This window comes from Folsomia candida, unplaced genomic scaffold (genome assembly GCF_002217175.1).
Source record: "Folsomia candida strain VU population unplaced genomic scaffold, ASM221717v1 Fcan01_Sc001, whole genome shotgun sequence".
Lineage (NCBI taxonomy): Eukaryota > Metazoa > Arthropoda > Collembola > Entomobryomorpha > Isotomidae > Folsomia > Folsomia candida.
Genome location: NW_019091193.1, coordinates 18655288 through 18672199, shown reverse-complemented (window position 1 = coordinate 18672199; position 16912 = coordinate 18655288). Strand labels below are relative to the sequence as shown.

The window sequence follows — 16912 nt, the reverse complement described above, 5'->3', positions numbered from 1 at the left end:
AAGAATCATAGTAAACAATATCGCTAATTGAAATGATACAACATTACTACACCTCTTAAATATAGCGAGAGGTACATACAATTCTGAGAAACTGTCTTTTTTTGTATTAATTAGGGCTTTGGTAATTTCTGAAGGGGAAACTGGTGGTATTACATCATCGGGATTATCATTTAGGTATTCAGTTTCATAGTTTACAATCTTATTCTGTAATTGATAATTAGTTTCTCCTTTGAAAAGTCAGGCTTAATCTTAGGATTAATTGTTTCGCGTCACAATGGGATAACGCTCATGCTGGATGAGGTTGCAGTCGATTTTTTTCATTTTTATGTATTGTTGGCAAATAAAGGTTATCGAGTACTATTCAGGCAACTTAAACTAATATGCTTTAGGTCCGATTGAAACGTGTCGACTGGATAAAACTCACACAGCATGTTGTCTCCAAATTCTATTAAGTTGACTTTTGTTGCTGATTCTGACAGTATAGATGCACAAGTCTAATAATAATCCATCGAAGTGTAAAATCTACAATCAGTGCTCGAATTAGTATAAAAATTGTCATAAAAAACTGTCAAACCTCCTTCCCACAGATACGTACGTTGTTATTAGAAGTATAAAAAATTAAGCTGGGATCAGAGTCAGACTAAAATTGGGAGTCAGTGAGTTGCAATATGAAAAGGGAGATTTGTCGCGACTTCTGTTCTTATGGATTTAAAATGGAATAAAATAAATCTGAGCCTGTGGAAATGGGGTCAAAATGAATGAAACTATGTCGAAACTCTAGCTGAAATTTAAGATGTAGTGAAACCATGTAAAATACCATCTTTTCAGGTATTTTTACAACTGAAAACGTAAGTCATTTTACTTACGCTGCATGTAAATAAGTGCTTGGTGGTGCTGCGGTTATAACGCCCACCAACCAGGCACTTTAATTTTAATTAATTCATAAAATAATCTCATTGCATGTGGTTCAATAGTACGAAAGATATCAAATATGATAGGAATTTAGAAAATCCCATTCCCACTATTGTAGCTTCACAGAGCTTTTACAGGGGAAAATTAGCCGTTTCTTTAAAAAAGTGATTTGTGGGATATTTCTGTCTCATGAAATGATTTCTGTCCTTCGAGATAAAACGAGCGTTCATCTCACAATACTGTATCGTACATACGAGTGAATGTCATGGTGGCAGAGGGAGGAGGAGGAGGAGGAGGTGTATGCACATGCACTTTTCCTGAATTGACTCACCTTAACTGGGAGACCCACAACAGGGCAGAATATTTATTTGTATTATGTTCCTCAGCGTGGTGTAAACTGCAGCTCGCAGTCAGACGAGAACTTTTTATTGCCGTGCTGGGTTTATCTACTCATTGTCAATTGTTAGCGTTGTGTCTTCATTTCACTCCTGGCACAGTGACAGTTATTAACAGGCTGCAAGTGTGGTAGCATCCTGGCCAGTTGTGAAAGGTGTACAGTATAACTTGCCGTCTTGTTAGTATAAATATCTATTTACATACAACACAATACAACGGGAGCCACTTTTGGCCCAATTGGGATGAGAATTGTGCAAGCATTTCAAAAGTGATCATTTGTGAGAGTACTTGAATGTATTGTTGCAATCAATCTTTCAACTAATTTATTGTCTACAATCTTCAGCAATATTAGATTGTACACTAATTTCTTATTATTCTGCTATGTCAACTTTCAGTGTATATATTAAAATTTGATTCGGCTTTAAATAAATCCAATGAATGTGCAACTCTTCTTCTGGTAATAAATATTGGCATAAACAAGTACAATTTTGCGTTAGATTAGTTGCAGGTGTAATTAGAATTAGCGAGAGCAAATATTTGCCTTTTTAATGAAGTTTATTGAACACAGTTTTAAAATAGAATGCTACCAAGTCAGTCAATCCAGCTTAGGCTTGAGGTCCTCCTGATTTACATTGTTACCTATATCGTTACATCCATTACCACAATAAAGCTAGGAAGCTTGCCTTGAATTATCTGCATACCATATTTTAAGTTTATGCACTTCCACAGAAAGCCCTTAACGCATGTATTGCATCTTTATTATTCTTTAATGTCGAATTCATGGACAACAACGCATGTCAGCTTATACCTTTTCCATACAGAGTTCGATTATCTAAGCCTTGCGTCATATTCAAATTAGTTGAGGACATTTCTCAACCATTGAAAGGACTCTGTTGGGAAATTTCTATTAAAGGAACTCTTTGAAGATCACATACGCATAAGAAAAAAGTTAGAATACAGTTACGGTCATGAAAATGAGTAGATTGAGCTACGCATGTATTTTCGTGCGTATGAATCGCCTAAGAGTATCATAAAGAGAGGTATCCAATTGCATAAATGAAATACTGCCTCTTTACACCGATTTTGACAGATTCTTAATTAATATTTCTTAATTTCATTAAACATCCCTGCTAACTACTAATCCCCATTTTTTGCTTGCTTTCTTGTTGACAGCCGGTTTCCATCCAACAAAGAGAGGAACCCAGTTTAGAATAACCCAGGAATTTATTTTTCGTAGCAAACACATACTTTGAACTTTCGGTGAAAGGAATTTAATCGTTCCCTAACATGAGGCTTGCTTATCCCCTCGAGCACCTCTTCCATACTCTGTTCTTGGGTATGCTTTCTTGTTGAAAGGATTGCTCAGAAATCTCAAATGAAAAGAAATCTGGTCTGTCCGGATCTCTTTTAATTCATCGGGTCAAACATAAGGACCATTTTTCATCTGCGAAATACGTAAATGAAATGGAAGCGTAGTTTTGAAAGGGCTCGAATAATCCTCTCCATGAATTTTATTCACATTAAAATTTCAACACTGTAAGGTATATACACATACATACATATGTGCTCCAATAGAAAGCATGGGACCATAAAGACTCATTTAATCCTTGTTCCACATGTTAAAATATGAATTTCTTCTGCCAGATGCTATCATTAAAATTTACTTTCACATGATTTTAAATTATTTAATACATAACATAATGAGAGCAGCTAATATTAACCTAAATACATCTTTGAACTTGATGTGAGTAAAGAAATACATTTCGTTAGATCATAAATGCAAAAACAGAAAGAACGAGGTTAACCATTTATGCTTTCAATTATATCGAAAAGTTTAAAATTCGCTGAAATTATTAGCGGATAATTTTAGAGCCATTCTAAAAAAATATCACAACTATACAATGTAGACAAGTTGTGGCGTCCTTTTGTGGTGGACTAGAAAACCGAATTTAGGTATTTGTCAATTTAAGCCTTTCTCAGGTTTTAGTGTGCGTTCGTTGTGCATATGTATATGCATAATATGCATATGCACATTATGTACATGTGACACTTGGATATGTGCAGCAGTGCAGTATTGTTGATAGGATTAATAAGTAGATTATTTTGTGGCGAGGTGAGAAAAACCTCATTATTCATCTTAAAGCCTATTTATCATCTCCCCTTTGTTCCGAGCTCTTGTGAGTACTTATTATTTATTCGAAAGCTAGACAAATAATGATGCTTATTTTCCTATAAAAATATAATTCTGTTATTTGAAGGCTGGATCTTATTTCCATTTTATATATAAATACTTCAATAAATAAATATATCAACTCTACTGATCTAGTTTCCAAGAATTATTGAGCTAGAAATAGAAAGCTTAATTCCCACACATACTCGTACATGTATATGTGAACGTGATATATGCATGCATGTAAACCTTCAAATATTCATTAAATGCACTTAAGACACAAAATCTATAAAAATGTTGCGAGAATACGTGGTGAAATATCCTTAAAAGTTTCGAACAATTTCTGCAAATTTCTGAACAAAAATGCTATGAACATATATACAAAGTACAAAAATATCTATTTACGTACATGTCAATGGCGTTGGAGTGTTTGGTTGGTGGTAAAGTTGCGGTGTTTGTGTTCTCTCGAATAAAAGTATTTTGAAAGCAAAGTTGAATTTTGAATCCCTGCACGTCAACGTGTAAAAGATATTAGGAGCTCAGCAGGACGTTAGAGACTTGATAAAATATTATGACTAATCACTTTCTCAGATGGCTCGTTCCCTCTTGTGCTCATTTCATAAAAATTCAATTCATATTCTATTATCATTCACGTCTTGGATGAAGTTCTTCTTGCTACTTTTGCCATTGCATAGTTATCTCAATTGCCCATCTCTCTTTTTCACGTGGAGAAAGAACAAATTGTTGGTTCAAGTGTTGGACACAAAAGCACAAAACGAGAAAAAACTGCGTTTAGGCAAACAATTCAAATTTCTCGCAAACAAATGGACAAACACCCTTTTCTGGCGTTAACAACACCTCAAATGTCTTGGCCATGAGTCTGCTGAATCTTTTTTTTTTAAATCTCTCTCTCAGCATCAGATCAAAACTGTCTGAGCCACTTTCATGCCTCACAACGGCAAATGTTTTATTTGACTTTGCTCGCCCAGTTTAGAGTTTAACCGTGGAGTGAGAGAACATTAACTTTTATTTTATTGTTATGTTACGATTACGAGAACGCATGTTTACTTTGTTCAAAATCCCGTATGCGATTCGCAGGTGGGACTTCGTCTTATTACAATAAGAACGTATTTGTGCTTTATTACCCAAATTGCAGTTTTAATAATTATTATTGCACTCGCAGGTTTCATGATAATGATGGTGGTGGGGAATTTTGTATGGCTATCATGCTTTAGTTCATCCAGCACCATGTAATCACAGCCCTTTTTTTAGCAATAGGCATTGGACATTTCCCTCGATCAGGGTTTCACCAAATGATGAGTTTTGATGGAACTATCGATTAGATGGTAAGTTTTGAAGAGGAGGTTGTTTGTTTGAAGAGACTGTCATCAAAGGAAAATTATTCTCGGAATGTGACCAATTAGACAGAAAAGAGATTGAAAAGAAAGCACGACTTTTTTTAATTATATGGAGATCATGCTATGCACATTTATGTGCACATTTGCGGCGATGAGTTTCAGATCGACAATGGTCTCTTGGTCTAAACGGAGTTGAGAAGTCATCGTTAGCAGATTGAAAACGATGCAATCTAATAATAACTTTTAGGCAAAAAGGCATTGTGACACACTTGCTAAAAGTTTTAATCAGTGTCTCGTAATAAGATCGCAGATTACATATGTATATTTTAGTCTTAATTAAATTGAATTTCACAATACATCAGAGTCGTTGAAAGTAAATAATCCGAGAGAGATATGTATTGTGAACTGTGACTCAACTGTGGCCATCAAATCCACTCATTTCCATGATAATTTTAAAAGCTTACTTTACTCGAATAATCCAACTAGGGCTCGATATTTTCATTACTTGGGCTTATATAAGAAATAAATTTGTCCTAAAACTGTGCGCTAGGGCTGAGACTTTGAATCGCACCCACACTTTCATCGCGACTTCAACGTTATTGTATCAACATATTAAGTGGCAAAAAAGAGGATTTCAATTCGTTTTGGTAATATCCATAACCCAAAAGCCGCATAAAATCAGGCCAATTTCCACTTGAAAGGGTGGGCTACCCTGGTACTTGATAAAAGGGGATGAAAATCTAGTATTTATCTATTTTGTGCTACACCCTCCTCTCATCATGGAGCACAGCAAAAATCGACAGTAAAAAAATCTCCGTTTACCATCGAGTTCATGACTTTTTTCCAAAGTTTCCCATCCTCGGTTATGTTCAGTGTGTTCGCTATTTCCCAGTCCACTTACTTTATTATACGAAACTCGCGAACCAAAGAACAACTACCCCTTTCTTTTTTAACCTTATAAGCAATGCACATGTCCATATCTAACCTAGAGGACGGAACAGATACACAAAGTGCACATAGCTTCAGAGAGGACAACCAAGTCATTGATTGCGCCGTTAATGCCGATTCTGATATTATCCAGACGAAATTGAGCCCTTCACATGTTTTCGTCCCCTTACACCTATTCCCCAGTGATCTGACAGGAGAGTAGCGTGGCAGTCCCCAGTCTGGGAGGTTGGGAAGGGTCATATAATAAGCAAGAAAATGCTGCAATCGTAATCAGCAGAAGCAGAAGGATTGATACAAAGCTCGTCTCACATTTATTCCTCTTCATTCCCCTTCTTCTGCATCCATGTGGTGGGTTAGGTTAGGGTTCGTATGTATTCTTACTGCGTGTGAGGGAAACGGAAGAAGATGAATGTTGACTGAGTCAATTGGTTTGACTATATTCTGGTCTTTTATTGTACCAGTTAAGAGTTGACAATATTTTATGTTATTCTAATCCTCATAAATCACATAGTGGCGAAACTGACGAACTCGGTGGGGTATAAAGTTCACAAGTTTCGGTGGGAATTTTGAATTTTTTGCAAAAAACTGCAAATATCATCTGGCATTGTTTATGTTTTTAGTGGTTTCCAGTGGGAAGAGTATGTGTGGTGGTGGCTTCCCACCACGCATACTCAAATTACGCATATGACAAATTGAGACGAATCAGGAAAAAATGCAATTTTTTGAGCTTCTCAATCTTATACCGAGATTAAATGTGCACTCAAAAATGTGAAATTTGTTGAATTATAACTATTGATAGTTGGGCAACAAGGGAGCAGGCCCTTTAAGGAATTGATATGCTACTTTTATTTATATTAAATGACGAACTCGAGAGGAAACAAAATTTTGATGGAAATTGATATTCGGCATTTAATATAAATAAAAGTAGCATATCAATTCCTTAAAGGGCCTGCTCCCTTGTTGCCCAACTATCAATAGTTATAATTCAACAAATTTCACATTTTTGAGTGCACATTTAATCTCAGTATAAGATTGAGAAGCTCAAAAATCTGTGCAAAAAATTATGCATGTTGTAAACATACGGAGAAATATTGAGCGAGAGACTGTATTGGCTGATAGAGCGGCCAGAGCAAACTATCACGCCCCGTTAAAGTGATCTGCTGCCTCTGGATTTTTGACATAAAACAGTCCCCGTAGTGTTGTGCCGTAGTGTCAGAGAGCCGTTTTCATAATAATACAGCACATATCCACAGGAGAATCAGGGAATCACTCGTTTCGAATTATCATGTTGCCTTTTCGTATGACTCGTTACATTATGTATTGTGGCCCATGTGTGAGTGAGGGAGTGGGGGCAACGATTATTATTATAGAGGATGTGACACACAAGTGAAAAGATAACAAATATTGGAGTTAGTGATTGCAGTATATTTGGGGTGAAGCATCTCGAGCGAGAAACAAATATATCATTGTTCGCGTTGCATTTATTTGGCCTGGTCTTTTGCTGTTATATTTCATGATCTGATTTTATTGGACTTGGGAAAGATAGTAACTTTGTCACATAATATGTTTGCTGATATCAGTACATTTGGCAGTTGTACATATTTAGATGAGTTTTTGTAGGGTTGGTTGAGTTGAGATGTATTTAAAGATATTCCATTGGGTTCATCATCTGATTTATAAATCCATCCATTCCGTAGAGTATTCCCAGATTCATTTCTGTCTTTGTGCATTAAATCATTATTGTTTGTCATATTCTTCTAATCCCATTAATTACTTCATAGAGCATATATCGCTACCAGGAAGGGCGATTTTGTGGAAAATAAATAAATGAGTGATCGGAAATCCTGCAATTGTCAAAATCATTTCAATTTCATATATTTATTAAAGGATAGTGGTGCCTTTCAGCGGTTGATTAGTTGTCATTTTCACGCATTTCCAACGTATCTGGCTCAATGTTATCCGACATTTGCTTTATTCATTTAAAAATGTCTTGGAGCAGTAATTTCATTATTACAGCTGCATTTCATTATTACGGAAATCAAAATTATATTTTGCACCGTCATTCTGCATCGATCTGTCGATATCACAAGATTTAAGATGAGATTGGACCAGCAAAGATTCCTGTGGAGAGTGCATTAAAGCACGTCATCCCAAACACTTGCTCTGTTGAAACAAGTTTCCAATTGCAGGACACAAATGACCCTCTTCTATTCCAGAAAAGTCAATGTCAATAAAGGTGTTGCTGCAACCAAGGTTGAAGAAATCGAAGCAATCAGAAGGAAATGCCGAACACCAATAGTATGCATGTACTGAATCGACTCGTGGTGAGTATACCCGTCGGACCTAGAGGAACATCGGATGCCTATGCGATGGAGAAAAGAAGGAAACAATTGAGTCTGACAGATAAATAGTTTTCTTCAACTGTTACAACAAAGATAAGAAGAAGAAGACGAGAAAACAACGGGGACCTAATGGATTCTGTACAGGAGGGATTCGCTCAATAATGCATCACACTCGTACAATGCAGAAAAATGCACTAAATTCTTCACATTCGGCTACAATTCAACCAATTATTTTGATATCGATCTACACACTCAAGAAGTGGATGATGCCCTTCAGGACGACTGTCAAATAAGACATATTATTATAACGTATATTAACCACGCCAAACATAATATTGGCTGTTTAAATAAACCAAAAAGTAAATTCAACAGAGTGCGTACCGAAAGCAGATAACACCCTCAAAGACTAATCAATCAGCAGCTATACATGGTCCATATATATACGATAAGAACATGCATAGTCAATGCACTGTTTCTCTTTAAATAAAGCTTTGCTTGCAGATATAATTGGAAATTGGAAAATTGAAGGGACGTTAGTCATCACTGAGCAGAATACTTGAATGAGTGCATGCAAACAGAAAGTCAAAATCATGACGTGAATTACTGTGGCACAGCTTGTGAAGAAATGAAATGTAGACGCTTACACCAGGGATGTCTACTTTTTGATAGTTATTTGGTATTACTGAGGACTAGGAACGACGGTATCGTTTGGTAAAGGAGAAATGTCAAGAAATCACAAAAAGTAAATGCGACAAGGGGAAATGTGACGGGGGAAAGAAGTGTGTTTACAAATTTACTTAAAATCAGACAAAACCACTCAATTCAATACATGAAGTTATACATATATACGGGTACATCATTATACGATGCAACGAGAGAACGTATACATATGCATATAGTTCGTCACATGTGTAACCTTTCATTATACTGTCAGTGTCGAGTCGAGTGTTGATATCAAAAATTGGAGAGGGGAAGCTAAGTGCACCTGCGAAACTTTGAGAAACATAATGCTGGAGGAAGATAAAGTCGATCGGAATATACAGCACTTTCTCTTTATGCCTTCGTCAACAACGCAATTGAACAATAGGAGATGAGCACCAGCGGTACCTGCGATACAGTAAATATATATAATAAATAATATCGTATGTGTATCAATTCCATGCCTTCACCCGATTCCGAATACGTCGGATATGAAGCTAATCAAAATAGAACTATTGAGAATGCACTTATCTTAACCTGAGTTAGTCGTCGGCACAAGTTTTCCTGAATCTTGACCACAAAGTATCTCGGTCAAATTCGACAGGAAAAAATAGAACTTTTTAGACCACATATTCAATTCAAACTTGCATCTATAAAAAAAACCTGCGATGATTCACGGTGGGGGTTGAACACACCTGTTCCATGACAAAGAACACGGATGTCATATGGCTTTGGGGTGGATATGTCATGTCACCCAGCATTTTATTTTACTTTCACATCACAAGGTTCAATTTATAACAATTCAAAGGGGAGGAAAATGAGATTTTAGCGTTTCCGAGCAGAAACTAATTCACACGTAAAATGGAAATTGGCTTCATAGGCATAGCTCATTCTGAAAAAAGCATCAATCTGGCTATCAAATATAGCCTGGGGTGGGTTTATAATAATTTCCATTTGTCCAATGAATATGCATTAATATGTATGCTTGCTCAAATTGTTAATTAATTTGCAATTATAGAAATTTCTTTAGTGTTATTTTGAAGCCGAAATTGTAACTTGATTGAATTGCTGGAAAATTACTGGAATAAATATTGTACAAAGGCTGAATTAAAATGCATGCATGCATATGATTCATATACCCGTCGTTGTTATGTATTTCGTTATTCCTGTTCGTGACATTGTCGGCGTTGAAAGTGTTGCTTAAAGCTTACGACCTCACACTTACGACCCAGCCCATATTTCAGTATTATTTATGAGACTATTTAGGAAGTGAGGTGAAAGTTTGATTGAATGACAATGCAAGGGCAAGGGTCGCAAGCTGCGAGTTTGGTGCTCGTTTGATGGGTTGGATAAATGTGAAGGAATAAAGAGGACGACGCTTTATAGTTCAGTTAAACCCACCTGTATCAATTCGCCTTGTAACCATTCTCGGAATATAAATACATTGATTTCTTCGGAGAATATCGATAATTTGAACCTCTCTTTCCCTATACAAGTCATCTAATTACAAGTATTTCCTTTCTTTTTCATTTTTCACGCTTAAAATTTATGCGATTACTTTATTTTAATGAAAATTCGTTCACTGGCTCAGGCTCATCCTTTAACAACCCACCCTTCTGAAAGAAGCGACCTAAGCGTATGTTACACCAATGCGTAAGAAGAGCCAAGTTGGAAGAAAGCTTAGTCAAGGAAAAGTGTATCTGCCAATGACTAAACAAGACTAATCCTAAACAATAAGCTAATGAGTCATAACGCGATAATGCAGGGGGAAGGAAATGGGAAATCCACCCCCTCTCTCACAATCAGGAGACCAGACCTTGTCGGTCGTTTCCACGACGTGAAGCCACAATTGCATTAAGACCACTGGAGGCAGTAGAACCCCACCATGAAATTCCCACTAAAACAAAGTGGATACGAATGACAAAAATATAGTAATGAAACAGGAGAATAGGGAGGGCATGGGTGAAAATGATTTTGTGAGATGGATGAAGTTTATTTAATTTGGACAATATCCTGCTTCAGTTGGCTACACGTTCAATTTCTTCAAAACAGCATTAAAAAGACTGGAATAACTGCTTTGAATTTAATTGATTGAATTTAATGGTTTGGAGAACTCAAAACCGTGTTTTTTTAATAAGATAAAACATGACGTTACTTTCTTGAACTGTCCAAATCTGTAAGTGGATTATTAGGGATATGCTTTGTCTCGGAGGAGATTATGGTCCCCCAGATGAAGGGGTCACAGCCGGTGGTCATGTCAGTTGTGGATTTATGTGGCTTCCTTCTTCATGCCTACGATACTCCCGATGCGAATTCGACTAGAGGGACATTATTATGTGAATGACATCACGCGATAGGATTGCTTTACAGAAACAGAGATTCTTGCGATCGAGATAATAATGCGAATACGCGTTGACCCCCTAGATTATATGTGACAGATAGGGAGCCAATAAAGGACGGGCCATTCCGTTATCTAATGACAACAAATATCCTCACAAAAGCCATGATTTTGTGTGCATCTTGTGAATCATGTAATTGTGATCTAAAAATAATCAATTATTATACCTAGTCTAAACTTAAAAAGTGATAGTAGAGTAGATGACTATATTAGGTTAGTTTTAAGGAATTTCAAATTTCTTTTTATTCCATTGAAAAGCCAGTTAAATTTCACGTAGAAAACATGTATCAGACTTGAAAATATATTCCTCCTATGACCATGAAAAATTGGTTACCAGAGGAGAAGCCTCTATCAAAAACACGCACGAAATTTATTGAAAAAGTGTATCATTCCCGGGTCAGAAATTTTTTTGTGACCCTGACACTTCGATGGGGCTCAGAACAGACCTTTTCCTCAATTTTAATCATGATTTGGTGGTGAAATCAATTTCGGTTCGAAAATACCAAGGACAAACTTAAATCGGAAATGAAGTCAGAAATAGATTTCGTCAGCCAGGTTTTCACGAATTTCGCTGCATTTTTGCTGTGGGGCCCTTCACAAAGGTCGGTGGCTTTCCACCCAATATGGACTGGTCGAGGGTGTGTTCCATCTTCATTATGACGTCAATCAAATATTTTTTAAAACTATCTCCTCTCCATAATCGAGGAAATTGGGCGGTTTTTGCCCAATTCCGCCGATTCCCGCCAAAACAATGAATGCAGCCCGATAAGATAACATTCGACCTCCTTTTCGTAATCAACTAACCCTAAGAATATTCAGAATAAATTCTGCTTCTTTTTTTGTGGAAATATGGTTCCGTCTTAAATAAATTCCCATCGGTAAATGGAAAATTTTGTTTGCTTTTTTTACCGTACCGCTGGGAGAGGGAGGTCGATTTATTGACCTTAGCTTATGTCTAGGAAATCTGTAGCGCGTGATGCTTTCTACTATAAAAGGCCTCCATCTTAGGATCATTTTTCCGTGCTCATCTCATTTCTAAAGTTGAAAGGTCATTTGTATGGCCAAAGTCTTCGGCGTCAGACAGAGATTTTATGCTATTCTGGCGTTCAAAGCTTCGGACATCACTGTACTCCTCCTTGACCTTGGACAACCGGAACTTTTATGTCATAAATAGTCACAGTCCCTAGGGTTAATTTAATGGGTTGGGCAACCAGATCGTAGTTGTCCTTGAATTTCTACCCTATATCTAACATTGTGAATTTTTTGTCTCGCGTAAAAAGTGAAAACTTATTGTCGCGCGCGTGTGGTAAAGCTCCTCTAGCTTTTGACCTAGTGAAGTCAGGCAAATGAGGTTAACAACAATGATAGCCACTGAATGCAGGTACAAACTGCAACTTACATTTTAATTTTATGTTGACCGGGTCAAATACTACGCTCTACTATCACTTCTTATGGTTAGACTAAGTATTTGTAGTCGATGATTACTTATAATCGACCACGCATTACGGATCAATGGACAGGTTCGTTCATTCATATAAATATGCAATATTAGTTAAAAGGGGTTCGTCGTCGTTGAAAGGAAATCCTGCCATTGAATTTCCGGTTACATGCAAAAGCTAACTTCACGTATACGTGTAATTAATAAAAAAAAACCTTCCCCCATCACCACTTGCGGAAATGACGGAAATGGGTAACAACTGTGACCATACATAGTACAATAATTTTAAGGAAAGTACAGCGTCCGTCTGTACACTTATAGAAATGTAAGGTCTGCCAGAGTCTAGAAAATTCTTTAGCAAGTTAAAAAAAACCTACATCATCTTAATCATCTAAAATCGGACTGCATTTTGGTTTTATTTTGTGGACAAAAAAATAAACATGCATCATTTTAAATGGTACATTTTCAGTCAAATTTGTATTTAATTTGTATTTAATTTGTATTTAAATTTGTATTTAAATAAATTTAAGGATATACAGAGGCTGCGTCCATGTCGAGTGAGAGTCTCAAAACATCGTCCTCATTTAGCCCAAGGACTGGCGGGCATGCGGACATCAAAAACGGAGCAATTTCCTTTGTCATTCCAACAGTCCAAGCACTCATGCAGTTTTATTTAGTTTAGTTAGGAGACCGTAGTGTTTCTAGTATTTAAACGCCACGTTAATGTAAACAATGTTTGGAGAAAGGTCGTTTGAACTGGTAAAAGATGTAGAACGTCAAATGACTGGTTGTGTTACTGGTGTTCCAACATATGATGTACGCTGCATGGGTATTTTAGTGTTTTAAATATATACTTTGTGTAGAGTTTATTATTATTTTTGATTGTGTTAAATTAGGAGAACGGGGTCCGTCAAGTATTGGACGAGATGCAGTTGCTATTTGATCAAAACCAGAAAGATTATAATCGAATCGGACAGAAAGTAAATCAGAACGATGTGTGAGTAGAGTAGTGAAAAAGTATAGAAGGATTTATCAACTGCAAAAGAAGATAACCACTGATTTTTAAAAATTGTTTACTTGCTGATTAGGACTGAAAATCTGGACGTTACGATGAACTCTAGCACCTCGACCGGAGCGCAAGGTGAGGCAGCCGGTGTCTACTTGCGCCATACTGCTCTTGAGAGGAATAAAGACTGTCTACTCGCCTATATGTAAGCAGCATTTCAATAAAAGATCCCTTTCTCTCTCTTGATGTAATGTAGGTATCCCAATTTAATTCGCATTTAATCGCATAATTTGACCAGCTTGCTGGATTTTAAATTTCAGGTCAACCCGATTGGAAAGAATTAGAGATTTGAGATGGATTAAGGGCAGTGTTTTACCCGAAGCTGATCAAAATAATATGACAGAACAAGAACTGCAGTACTTTACGGATTACAACAAAATTTTGGCCAATTATATGCGTGATATCGGAGTAGACGGAGATTTTGACGGCTTGGATTTAACCGAACATATGGAACCTCCTAAATCTCATATGGTTTATGTAAGCTAAAAGCTTTACGATATAGTTACATATTAGTTTATGACCTGTGAGAAGATGTGTACATTTCTGACCAGGTAATAAACTTTATAATTTTGCAGTTCAAGGTCCTCAAGGAGTACGGAGAATTTGAGCCCGAGGATGGAAAGATAATTGTTTTAAGAAAAAATTGTGTCCACCATTTACCAAAATATCAATGTGAAACTTTAATTAGACAAGGTGTAATAGAAATTCTAACAGAGTAGATAAGTTTAGCCTATAGGTATGTATCTTAGATATATGTAACTGCTCATGTACCAAACGTACATTTTTAACCTGTCCAAGATAATTTTCATATCATGAATCCGATTCATTATTTCACGTTTTTTAATGCCGTAAAGTGTCAGAATCGTATTTAATGCATTCAGTAAGCTAGAATACAACAATTTTATTTAAAAAATTAAACTTTAAAAATTATAATGACTCGCATCTTTAAAATCACAATTCAGCAGATTTCTGGTCATAGGAACTCTTGATTGTAATTTCTTAGATTCCTTGAAACTGAAATATATATATTATGTGCATTATGTTCTATTTTCTTGTTTCCCTGCTGCAAGTCTTAACTGATGACACGAGGTCATTGATTCCGAGATTGTTAAAGTCTGCCACTGGATGCCTGACTTTTACGCATGGCCCTCGACAATAAACGTGCTCACATACTTCGATACAGTGGCCTTCGACGTTTACTGATGAGAAGTGATCATTTTGTTGTCCGTTGAGATTGGCGCATTGGTCACTGAGAATATACGTAGATCTTAGACCTACATATGCATAATGGATTGAAATAAATAAATAATTAAACAAATCCTTGTATTAGATTCTAATTGAAAATAGAAATTGAATATTAAGTCACAACAGACCTTTGAAATCTTTGTCACTGTAGAATACAACATGAACTTCAGGAAGAGGGTCGGCCCTACTGCACCTTCCTCCTACCATCACAAGTAATAGCACTAAAATAACTTTATTTTGCATTTTTTTCTTGTTGAGTTTGAGAAGGGCCGACAAATTACTGATTCCTATAAATTACTGAAAGGCGCAAACTTTGTGAGTGGTCTGTTGATTTTTCAAGACCAATGCTGATCTACAGCCTTTGTAAAAAGTATACAAAAAAATCATACAAATTAGGAACGTCATGCAATAAATAGGGAAAGTATGCTTCTTTTATACTGGAAGGAAGATGGACATGAAAGAAGGCCGACCAAATTAAACCACGATAAGCACTGACCGACAATTGATGGCAATAACTTAACGACATCGTAGCGTGTGTACCATGGGTGTTGATAGTTGTGGTTTCCTAGTATTAGCTTAAAAATTCATTAGCAGTCGGAACGGGTCAATTATGAATTAGTCTGTGCCATATCCCAACTCGATTACAGACCACCGGCCGGGTAATAGATAATTGGTAGCAATAACTCATGGAGTTCCGAAAAAGTTGAGATGGGATGCTGATACATAATAAGCTGATCACATGCATCAAAATATGCAACACTTCCTTAGATAAAATTTCAAAACGATTCAGTTTATTTACTGGCATTTCTCAAGATTCACAAGATTTAAGTGAGGACACAATGTCGTTCAAACCAAGTCTTGAAAGATCCGAAGTATAGTAATGGATTTCTTGACATCGTCCTCGACACATGGAATGTTCACAGAGGACCACACATCCCCCTTCCACATCCACAGAAGAAACGTCATCATTCATGGCACCAATAAGATTGGTACACGCTTGGGATTGCCTAAGAACAGTTTTGAACCCTGCCAAATAAAACATGGTACCCTCATGATTTTTTTTCTGTGCGAAGACGCATTTCAAATTGCAAAAGTATTTTAGAAAGGTATGTAGACGCGGACACGAGATATTATTATCACTGCTAACCACGTGCATTTTTATCTTTTTTTTTACGTAAATTACCTTTAAAGTTTGTATCACTATAAAGACTGACTGAGCTGTAGGGATTTACAGAGTTTATGTCAGAATTGCTGGACAATATTGCGATGGGGTTTGCATTTACGCCATCGTTAGAAAAGTTAATTAGGAGTACTAGCACTATTATTATCACATTCCAGTGTTTCACCAGCTTATTTGTATTGCAAGTGACGGAGAGGTTGGTTCGATTTCTTATGTAATGAGATGTTTGGAACATTGCTACTGTTTGCATGCTGATAACTATACAAGTTGTAAGTAATGCTGTATTGAGATACATAAAATAAATTGTCTGTCACTGTATGGCACTACTATACCGTTGGTACTATGATTGCCATCAATGTTGAAATTGCAATAGTTTTTATACTCTATCAATCATGTACAGTTCCGTCAATTCGATTTGAGCTCATGTCATAGTTTCGTCTCTAGGAAAATCTCATTAGTCCAATTAACAAGTTTCGCCTTAAAATGTCATCAATTTTGTGTTTGGGAAATTATCAACTTTTCTTAGAGCAGCTCTTCTAATGAAAAAGTAATACGCATTGTATATTGGTAGTAACTCTTGTCTCATAAAAAATTTCTGACAAATCTGAAAAGTCGTCACTTATGGTTTAAAAACCACTGGCCAACCCACAAAATCAAAAGGATAGGTTTAAGCATGACTTTTATGGAAAGAAAAGGTAGTTTTGTGGCTAACCACGTAAAAAGCCGGCAAAAATTTGCCACATTTCGCATATTTCAATAT

The 16912-nt window shown here is 36.4% G+C and overlaps 1 protein-coding gene and 1 long non-coding RNA gene across 3 annotated transcripts; one reads left to right on the top strand and one right to left on the bottom strand.

The window, feature by feature from the left end:
• The first annotated feature begins 13260 nt into the window (after nucleotides 1-13260).
• Nucleotides 13261-15047, top strand: LOC110855546 (DNA replication complex GINS protein PSF1). 2 transcript variants are annotated; one of them, XM_022103956.2, is made up of 5 exons: nucleotides 13261-13477; nucleotides 13558-13658; nucleotides 13750-13872; nucleotides 13988-14204; nucleotides 14303-15047. In XM_022103956.2, exons 1-5 carry the CDS (start codon nucleotides 13394-13396, stop codon nucleotides 14444-14446), a joined length of 669 nt encoding a protein of 222 aa, XP_021959648.1. In that variant the 5' UTR covers nucleotides 13261-13393; the 3' UTR covers nucleotides 14447-15047. The 2 variants fall into 2 exon arrangements, with proteins under 2 accessions (XP_021959648.1, XP_021959654.1); XM_022103962.2 differs by having other exon boundaries at nucleotides 13290-13490.
• LOC118433795 lies at nucleotides 14865-16778 on the bottom strand. Its single transcript, XR_004833582.1, has 3 exons — nucleotides 16156-16778; nucleotides 15101-15998; nucleotides 14865-15001 (listed from the first exon to the last, which is right to left on the bottom strand). It is a non-coding gene; the product is annotated as an uncharacterized LOC118433795 (long non-coding RNA).
• Between the last annotated feature and the right edge of the window lie 134 nt (nucleotides 16779-16912).

Bases quoted from the DNA above. Each gene is read 5' to 3' on its own strand.
- LOC110855546 (XM_022103956.2), top strand. From the start codon at position 13,394: ATGTTTGGAGAAAGGTCGTTTGAACTGGTAAAAGATGTAGAACGTCAA. The intron at 13,659-13,749 runs GTGAGTAGAGTA...CTTGCTGATTAG, and splicing joins AAAGTAAATCAGAACGATGT to GACTGAAAATCTGGACGTTA. The intron at 13,873-13,987 runs GTAAGCAGCATT...TTTAAATTTCAG, and splicing joins GACTGTCTACTCGCCTATAT to GTCAACCCGATTGGAAAGAA.